A 10,010-nucleotide genomic window follows, 5' to 3' on the forward strand; every position below is an offset into this window, starting at 1 on the left:
GGGAAGAATTGGGACCTAAACCTGATTGTATCCATGGTGTGGGGTGCTCAGGTGACCTCCAGTGCCTTTTTAAGTACCAAAACAGCTGTAGGGGGGAGCTGTTTGGTCATTTCAAAAGGCACAAGTGGGGACAAAATTGCCTCCTGCCATGAGCCCCCATCAGGATTGGACCCTTGTGACACTTGTTGAGTGGTCATATTCTTTCTTATAATGGTATTGGTGGCCACAGGCTGAACTTGTGGCTGCCATAATGTCTCATTTGACCCTCAGAATCTGATACTGACCATAGAATGGGAGCAAATGCCTGGGCTACCTTCTAGGGTTGCATTTAGGAATGGAGATGGAGGAAGGGTGATTTGAAGGAAGGAGATTGTTGGGGGGGGAACCTCTTTCGAGTTCAAAAATGTTGGGAAATGATGCTGATTAAAAAAAACAAAACACCAAGTTTCCAAGGGCTGACTTTATTCACTGTTGTGGGGGGCAAGAAGGGGTGGTGTAGCAATCACCCTCATCAGGTACAAGGCAAGCAGCAGCCCACCTGCCATGTGTTCTCTGGACTGCTTCACATGTTGCAGAATCCCTGTGCTGACAGACCCTTCGATGGCAGCAACGATATGCAAACCCCTTGTGAACTCTGGGAGCCTTGAGGGTTGCTGCTGTGGATCTCTTTGCTCTCTCCACAAGTGTATCAACAGCATGGTGTTTGGGAGCACCGAAGTCCCTTGAAGTCAGCAGGCTTAAGTTTTCTTAGTTCTCCCAAGCACTCAAGGTGCTCATCATCCTGGGAATTACTATGAGAGTTCTGTAGGAGCCCAGCAATCTCGTATATCAGTTGGAGGCACTGAGCTGGTGGACTTGCCTAACAGTTGTTCAGTGAATTCATGACTGTGGTGAGGCTTGAATGGGGTGGGAGGATTGGTTCCCAGTCCATGTTTTAAAAGGGCAGAGCGCAGCCCCTTCTACACAATAAGGGAGAATTGTCATGATCAACTTGGGTGTGGCACACTGCTGGTTCTTTTCCCGTCACCAGTAGCGGTAAAGCTCGTATTACCCCTTTATTTCTGCTAGAATAAGGACCATGGTTAAGCACTTTGGCTTAAGGAGCCATGCTAGGGCTGTAAGACAACATAACAATGTTTCCTCTGCCTTTTCCCCCCTTTCTGCAGATAACTGCAAGAAGCTGGGACTGGTGTTTGATGACGTCGTGGGCATTGTTGAGATTATAAACAGCCGGGACGTCCAAGTACAGGTAATGCACATCCCAGCACTCAGTCCCTAGAATGGGGACGTGAAACAGCCATTTGGGCTTTACGATAAACGATCCTGAGATCCTTATATGCTGTTGTCCTTTGGTTCTCCACTCCAGAAAGCTCTAACGATTCTTACTACCCTTGCTAGGTACTGGGTAAAGTGCCAACTATATCCATCAACAAGACGGATGGGTGTCACGTTTACCTGAGCAAGAACTCCCTAGACTGCGAGATTGTCAGTGCCAAGTCTTCAGAGATGAACGTTCTCATTCCCACGGACAGCGGCGACTTTGTAAGTCTTTTCCCCAGTCACGTGGAGGTGTGTGAGTGGGGTTCCACTAGCTTTCCAGCTGGATGGAAATCAATCATTGGCCTTTGGCTAAATCAGCAGTCTCTATCTGAAACAGAGGTTAGCCCAGAAGACTATGTTATAAAGGATCTTGGCAGATCTCTAAGGCTAGATCCTTACATGCTTGTGATGGAAGACTTTAACACATTCACACCTAGGAATGGGGAGATCAAATTTTAAAACATTGCTAGTTGGTTGGTACCTTCCTTGAGACCACATAATGGGGCCTCTTATAAAACATAATCTAGGAGCAGAAGATTAGAGCTCTGCTTGGATCAGACCAAAGATGCATCTAATCCAGTATCCTGTTTTTCCACAGTAGACAGCCAGCTGTACCTTGAAAGCTCATGACAGGGCATGAAGCCAACAGCCCTCTATTTACTCTTTGGCAGCTAGTATTCTTGGGATATAATGCCTCTGAACGTGGAGGCTTGTTAAGCCATCATGGCTGTGGAGATAGGCAGAGAGGTTCATCTGATTCCCTTTTAAACCAGTGCAGTCCACAAATGGTGGATGTTTCTAGTGAAATATTTCAGTCTGTCCTGATTTGTTTTGATGGGATTCTTCCCTTGACCAAAACCTCATGAAGGTGTGACCCTGGTGTGAACATCTTCCATATTGTGCAGCAGCAGTTAACTGTAAAGACTACTGATGTCCTGCCTCCACACTGCTTTCATACACTTCATATACTTGTTAACCCTCTTTTCTCTATACAAGACAGCTATCAACAGTATTGACTCCCACAATTTTGTTCCCTCAGAACGAGTTCCCGATCCCTGAGCAGTTCAAGACGCTGTGGAATGGGCAGAAACTAGTCACCACGGTGACGGAAATAGCTGGATAAGCTGACCAGGCATGTGACTCCCTCCCCTCACCCCACCACCACTATGGGACAAATCTGCTTTTGGGGGATTTTTTTTCTCTCGATTTCCTGTAATTTTGCCCCCTGCTGTCAGTCTGCTTCTGTCCTACCTGAGAGACATCTACCTGCCTTCACTGAAAATTACCTCAGGCTGGGATTTGAGGTAGGGTGCGGCAGGACTGTTTGATTCTGGTGGTTGATCAGTTGGGGATGGTGTTGCATTCCACCACCATCACCCCATCAGACCAAACTGCGTCACCAATCAACCTTGATTTGTCTGATCTTTCTTTTTTTGCCCCATTGACTTTGGAGCCAGTATCAGTGGTTGGCTTTCAGAGGCCCTTCCATTTAAGAGAGATTTTATTTTCCCTCTTAGAATACAACATGTATCAGGGTATCGCATCCCCCATGATGTGTACATTTAAAAGTATATCCAGCAGGTGTGTTTGGGGGAAGTTACAAGGGAACAAACTAAATTTTGCAGTTCTGTTCTAATCAGGGGTGTTCAAAAGATTACAGGAGTGGCTTTGCTGGACCAAAGGCTGAAAAAGGGGATGTATAGCATTCCTTCCTCCCTGATATTTTTTTTTCTTCCTATGTGCTCAGTGTGAAAAAAATTGTGTTGTGCCATGATGTTGGGGAGACCTCTTGGTTACCGGTGCCACAAGACCACCCCTCCCAGGTGTCTGGCCAGCAGCTAGAAAGCTGCCACTAACCCTCTTCCATTCAAGTCCCCCTGTGAAAACTACCCAAAGGGTGCCCTCTTCTGAGCAACTGGACATTCTCATATGTTCAGCCTTCCAGGATGGTTTTTCTCAACACCTGCCCCCTCTTTCGCACCTAGAGAGGGTTGAGTGTTCATTCCCAGTCCAGTATTTAATTATTTGTAAGCACAAGTTCATTGCAATCCATTGTGTAGTGAATTGAAATTAATTTACACTGTAGAAGCTGGAAGACACACACACCCCCGGCTGTCTGCTTCCTTTTTTTTGCTTGACTTTTCTTTGTGCAGAAGGTTTGCGTGTTAGCAGGGGCACCGCAAGAGTTGCGCTAAGGTGCTGAAGGCACAGTACTGTATTGACCACAAAAGGGAGTTTAGCTGCCTATGCGCTTGACTCCTGGTGTCTTGGATAGCATATCTTATTTCCTTTCTTGCCACATTTAATAAGTTCACTTTTTTCACTGAAATGGAACTTACCAAAAGATATGCAATCTTTTCTTATTTTGAGACTGTCCTGTGACTTGTACTTCTCTCTCGAGGCTTGTGAAAATAAAGAAGAAACCTTTCTTATGTACTTAAAAATTATACTGAAGATAGAATAAAGTTAATACCAAGTTGCTCATTAAAATGGTGACTCTTATTGGGACATCTGCAGAAGCTGCTCCGGTGATGCAAAGAGAAACAGCTTATGGCTTAGTGCAAAACAGAAGCCCAGGGGCACCTTACAGACTGAGGGGTCCCCAACCTATTTGAGCCTGCAGTGCACTTCGAATTCTGAGAGGGGATGGTGGTTGCGAAACCCAAAATGGCTTCCAGAGGAGGTAGAGCCACAGGGTAATTCCTACCCCCTCACACCCCTGGGGAAGAAGGAAGGCCTGAAGGACTAGAAGTACACACATTGACTTAAGGAAAGCCAAGGTGCTTCCCAGTTTCTCCTGATCCTCCAATAGAAAACTGTTTCATTTGAATGAGGACAGCCTGTAATAAACCTTGTCTTACAATGGCCCTGCTCACTTTCTGAAAAGTTCAGTGTGTGCCGTGGCACCGATGGGCAACTCTGGGCTAATGGAATTTTATTCCAGTATAGGGCACAGCTGATGCAAAGCTTCTGCAGGAATATTGTTAGGCTTCATTTTACCCCAATAGTTGCCTGTTTCTTTGACAGAATAAGGGAAATAACACACAAGTAAGGGAAGCTATGCTTTAAGGAAGGCAGTTAGGTTACACATCCCTTTTTGAACAACCCTTCCATTTAGAAAAGAATTTCTCTACCACCTCACATGAAGATATGTGAAGCTTGCCTTACACTGAATCAGAAAATTGGTCCACTGAAGACGTCTGCTCAGACTGGCAGTGGGTCTCAGGGGAAGAAGAGAAGAAGAAAAGAGAAGAGATTGAATTTATACCCCGCCCTTCACTACCCAAAGGTGTCTCAGAGCGGCTTACAAACTCCTTTCCCTTCCCCTCCTCACAACAGACACCCTGTGAGGTAGGTGGGGCTGAGAGAGCTCTTGACAGAAACTGCTCTTTTTCAAGGAGAGCTCTTATCGGAACTACGGCTTGCCCAAAGTCATCCACCCAGGCGCAAGTGGAGGAGTGAGGAATCAAACCCGGTTCTCCCAGATTAGAGTCCGCGCACTTAACCACTACACCAAACTGACTCTCATCAAACTGAACCTGGGCCTTCCTGCATGCCAAGCAGATGCTGTACCATCTCCAGCTATGTGCAGCTTCAGTAAGCAGACCCTGCAGTACAAAGTTGGCTTGTTTATATGGCTGTTTTAAGCAGTTGTGCCAGTGCGAGAGCAGAACAGAAAGTTTCTGTTTGACTACAAGTCTCCATTTCTTCATTGGAATATATGAAGAACACTGGCCACTCACTCCATATTTTCTAGTCTGAGGGGCAGTGGCTCAGCCAGGCAGCCCTTCCCTACTAAGATCCTTTTAACACCTGATCTACCAATGATCAAGCCTGAGACCTTCATGCAAATCTCCTGTTATATCTTGGCATGCACACTCCATGTTCTATAACCCACAACCAGGGCATTTTGAGAAGGCCTTATTTTCAGTAGGGCAATAAATGCAAGTATATACTAGCAGTACATGCATTTGTATACCTCTTGTGCAAAAGTAGTGTTCTCTGCATGAAGCTATTACAAAGCATAGTGGCAAAACCTTAGTTGAAACTTTTTAATTGAACATCTGACACATTCCATTTGCTTATTGTGATGAATTCTCCAATGCAAAAAAGCTCAGCATGCCTTAATTACACAGCACACACCCACACTGCCACACCCACTGCCCCTTAGCTGATTGAAAGTATTGCTGTATGTAGTAAGCTGTCCAGCTTTGCTTCAGTTAAATGCTGGGCAACACTTTCTAGTCACTTGCTAGATAAGCTATATGGCTGCATTTGGAGCTATATTTTCAGTACAGTTGCTGCTGAGAAACCCAAACAAGCAAAAACACCTACTCCAAAAGGTCAGCTAAGCCCCCAGCTCCTGCTTAACATAATACTGTGTGGTGTTTAAGAAAAATTCTACTCCCTGAGAAATTGGCCAGAGGCTTAGCAATTACACTAGAGCATTCCCAGTAAGTGCACAGACTTATATGTGTTCTAACGGCATTCTGAGTTGCGTTCTTCTGCCAGTTGCCCACCTTGGAAAACGGGCATAGAGGAAAAACTAGGTTTTTATTTATTACTGATGCAGTTAAACTGAAAGATAATGTTTTGATTATATTTTAACTTGGCCATCTCAATAGAAGTGAGGGTAAGGCTATCGAAACCATACGGGCTCCTAAACCACAATTACTGGGAAGTTGTTTGCAGGAAGGAGCTGACAGAGGTCGCATGGGAAGAAAGCTACTGGGGGCAATGGCATTCGGTTAGAGAGCGTTGTTAATCCTGGAATGAGACCAGAATCTGGGTTAGTAAGAACACACACACACCCCTCCAGGCAAACAGTTACAGGCAACAAGTGCCAACCTAGGTCAAGATGTCCTGAAGGAGGGTTCCGACAACTAGACTTGGTAGGAAAGCAAAGCCTCAGCTTCACTGCAGGAAGGGCAAAATGTTCTTGAAGAACCAGTCTTTGGAGAAGTGGAGGTGGTCCCCTTTTGCTCCCAGATACACCAGTTTCCCTGCTTGGTCCATTTCTTTCAGTCCCAAACGATCCTAAACAAAGAACACTCAAAAGTGTAAGGGGTGGGGTGGGGAATCTCTTAACCAGAAAAGCTACATGCAGAATCGATCTGGCCTTATTTTGACCAAAGTTCATCTTACAGATGTTTGCCTCAACAAATGCAGGGGAAACTCTTGTTTTCCCCTCAGATGGCTGTGGCCCCGCCCCCAGCGTGCCCGGCGTCAGCACGTCACACATCCGGGTGATGCGCATGTGCGCGCTCGGGACGCCAGCTGGGAGCCCCCCGCCGCGAAGAAAAACGCACTTGGCAACTCTAGGTTCAACTGACCCAAACTAATCAGTGGACTGTATTCAGACAGGTAGTTCTGCAAACCAAAGTTAGTTTAAATAAACCATAGTTTTGCACAGTGTCTAAAGTTCACCAGTGTCTTCCACGGGCAAAGACACTTCCCTTGCTAAACAGAAAGATTAAAATGCACTCCAAAGTGGAACTGCTCTAGTCAAAGCATCTTCTTGACCATCAAAAACTGGCTTAACAGTCTGAGAACTGTGGCTTCGCCTCCAAACACTCCAGGAAATGTAGTTTAGAGAAATGACAAGTTTCTGAGTGCTAAATGACACATTCACCTACAATTAAGGGGAAACAGCTGTCGTTCAGCTGGGATAGGTTTCATTTATACAGAAAAGTCTGGGGAGCTGCAGTGACCCAAGTCACCACCCCAAGCATATTCAGGCCTGAGAAAACCAAGTTTAAGGTATTGATTTTTTTAAAAGAAGAATAATGGTTTCAACTTCTCAGTTCAGAGAAAGTGGGGGCATCCAGTAGTTAGAAGTTCTCAATGGTACAGAAGATCTTTTCCTTTCTCTCTGGACTTCCTTTGGGCTCAGCGCACCTTCCTGATCTCTGCCACCCTACCTTGAGTTGCCTCACTCCCTGACAGTATTTCAGACCCTGACAGTGTGTTGCAAAGCAATGTTGCTCCTTACCTTCCTGGGCCATAACAGACTGTGATCAGAAAAATCAGGATATGCAAGAGAACTTTGGACAGTTGCAAAAAGAATGGGGACCTGCACTTTGATATTTAGGGCTCAGCTGCAAATTCTATATAGAGAAAAAGAAACATTCCTATCCATACTGCTCAAAATAGTTACCTCTGTGTACAGTGAAGTCTCGTTCAAGGGGATGGTTTCCTTGGCTTGGCCACTACGATAGTAACCAAACCACTGCAAGAGGAAAAGTACGGGAAAAGCTGTAAGCGAAACACTCCCAGTTGGGAGAGCCCAGTTCACACAAGCATGTAAAGGGCCCAATGCTGTTATATCAGGATTGCTTTTCTTGCCCCTGCTTATCTGCTTCAAAATCACACACACGGATCTCCTACTGTTTTGCTCACATGGGAGAAAAGGATAAGCCCCTCTCCTTAGGGAGCCAAGATCAAGCAAAAGTTAGTAGAACTGTTCAAGGGACCTGCAGGGTTTCACATGGGGGCATGTATACAAAATGCCTCCCCCCTACTAGGAGCTACAAAGAGGAGTGTCCTTTTCCCCTGCTTCAGACAGCCATCAGTGCCTTTTGTCAGATGAGCAACTATGGTCTCCACCCATAATCCAGACCTATTCATATGCACAGCAACTCATCTCTCACTATGGGGAAAAAATAGTCTTGGAAATCATGTAAATACTCTGTACTTCTTCCCAACATCTGGTGGCATTTTACTTGTCTAGTAATAAAGCTCTCAAGATAACGGAGACATTTTTATTGTCCATGGAGCTTCTCAGAAGGAAAAAAGGAGGCAATTTGCCAGCCCTCACTCCAAAGCTGGGGGAAGCAGGTGAATCTTTGGGTGCAGCTTACCTTCCTGGAAGTAATTCAAGCATGTTGAGACAAGCCACAAGGAGAAACAGGATCTCCTCCCTCCCACAGCCTGGCTTCCATCCTCTTTTGCAATAGGTCAGACCCACCCAGCTGGCTACAAAGAACAGCCAAGGCCTGGTTTCCACATGCTGGAGAATGAATTGGTAGAGTCCTGAAGTGGCCTTAGATCATCTCAGACCCTTGGTCTATCTAGATCAATCTTGTCTACTGTTAGCAGCAGCAGCAGCTCTCCAGGGTCTCAGGTCTTTCACATCCCCTACTACCAGAGTTCCTTTAACTGGAGACTGACTTTAACTAGGGGGACTGAACGTGGGACCTGCTTGCAAAGCTGGTGTTCTACCACTCCTCCACGTTGTACATCTGATAAGCAAATCCATGAAGCACTCTGAACACTCCACAGCACTATGTCAGCTAATATTTTCTCACACACACATTTAAAGCAGTTGTTGGCAAGGCAAAAGAACATGCCAACCCACCAATGCTGGTGCCCGATGCTGGGCTGTCCCCCCCGTCGGGTGCCACACAGATGCTTTTGTATGGGTAGCAGCCCAGGTGGGATGAGACGCCAGGCTGGTGCAAAGTCAGCTGGGCCAGATTTTTTGCCTCGCCAGTGTCAAGCCGACATGGGACTTCAGCTGCTCACCTCAGAGGCAGGAGGATCCACCATGGTGTCATTGAGGAACTTCACCATCACAAATTTTTTCAGAGACATCAGGTTTTTCTTGTAAGTTTGATTGATGCACTAAAAAGGGGGTGTGGAGGGAAGAGAAGGGGAGAGTGAAGGCGATCTGGCAGAATCCAAGCATTCTTGCTCCAGATCTAAGTCCTGTCTCCTTACAACCTGTGTCTGTGTGTGTACACACATATTCTCCTGCTGGCTTGGGACTTTCAGGACCTTTCCAATCCCTGGGATTCCATAAATCTCCTGCATCTTTCAGTGGGATTTCAGAATCACCTTTATTGCCAGAAGACCAAACAAGCAGTCCCACCCCCAATCAGGTAATGGTCAGGCCTGGACTACTCAGGAGACAGAACTGTCGCCTGGTTCTCCTCGGGCTTCTTCCTAAAGAAGTACCCCTTCCTCAGTCCCACCCAACCTCTGAAGGGGCACAATTCACATTAACACATGAAAGTGCCTTATACTGAATCAGACCTTTGGTCCATGATGATCAATGTTGTCTACTCAGACTGGCAGCAGCTCTCCAGGGTCTCAGGTGGAGGTCTGTCATGTCACCTACTGTCTGACCCTTTAGCTGGAGATGTCAGGGATTGTACCTGGGACTTTCTGCATACCAAGCAGATGTTCTATCACTGAGGCACATTCCCTCCCTCAGGCACAGCAACCACTTTTGTGAGAACCAGGCCTTTTCCTTCAGTGGGGGAAGGCATCCACGCTGGTTAGGCCACGCCTCCTCTCGCTCCAGGCAGGGCTATGCAAATTTTTGAGCATGCCCAGTAGGACAGAGCGTGGGTGTCCCTCCAGTTCGATAGCCCTGCCGCTTCAGGAGGGTCGCCAGAGCCTAGCTCCACTCGCTACTTCAGTTACAAAGTAAATAAATAAATAAATAAATAAAAAGGAGAAGTTAAAGATGGACTCGAAGTCTTCAAAAAGGGCTCCGGTCGCAGGACCCTCAGGGAAACGCGTCCCTCATCAAGGCAAGTCATGCCCGCCTGAGGTCTCGGGCAAAGGGAAAGGGCTGCAGGATGCTGTCTTGGCGTCAGGACGAGGTGAAGAGCAGCCGGGTGCCCCTGAGGCCTCGTGGAATCACCTAAGCTTAAGCAGATCAGTGGCACCAACATCCCTGTTGG

At 46.6% G+C, this 10,010-nt stretch overlaps 2 protein-coding genes across 3 annotated transcripts in view; one reads left to right on the top strand and one right to left on the bottom strand.

The window, feature by feature from the left end:
- CAP1 (CAP, adenylate cyclase-associated protein 1 (yeast)) overlaps window positions 1-3,784 on the top strand; it is a 30,939-nt gene extending 27,155 nt beyond the window's left edge. Inside the window, exons 11-13 of one of the 2 annotated variants that reach the window (XM_015413683.1) lie at window positions 1,167-1,249; window positions 1,399-1,542; window positions 2,360-3,784. In XM_015413683.1, coding sequence (XP_015269169.1) covers window positions 1,167-1,249; window positions 1,399-1,542; window positions 2,360-2,443 — 311 coding nt within the window. In that variant the 3' untranslated portion in view covers window positions 2,444-3,784. The remainder of the gene's footprint in view (window positions 1-1,166; window positions 1,250-1,398; window positions 1,543-2,359) is intronic. The other variant, XM_015413682.1, reaches the window with a different exon arrangement.
- A 2,371-nt stretch (window positions 3,785-6,155) lies between these two features.
- PPT1 (palmitoyl-protein thioesterase 1) overlaps window positions 6,156-10,010 on the bottom strand; it is a 21,198-nt gene continuing 17,343 nt past the window's right edge. Inside the window, exons 7-9 of the mRNA XM_015413692.1 lie at window positions 8,845-8,943; window positions 7,478-7,549; window positions 6,156-6,357 (exon numbers count right to left, since the gene is read on the bottom strand). Coding sequence (XP_015269178.1) covers window positions 6,235-6,357; window positions 7,478-7,549; window positions 8,845-8,943 — 294 coding nt within the window. The 3' untranslated portion in view covers window positions 6,156-6,234. The remainder of the gene's footprint in view (window positions 6,358-7,477; window positions 7,550-8,844; window positions 8,944-10,010) is intronic.

The sequence above is a fragment of the Gekko japonicus genome, unplaced genomic scaffold, assembly GCF_001447785.1.
Source record: "Gekko japonicus isolate JY-2015 unplaced genomic scaffold, Gekko_japonicus_V1.1 scaffold547, whole genome shotgun sequence".
Classification (NCBI taxonomy): Eukaryota; Metazoa; Chordata; class Lepidosauria; order Squamata; family Gekkonidae; genus Gekko; species Gekko japonicus.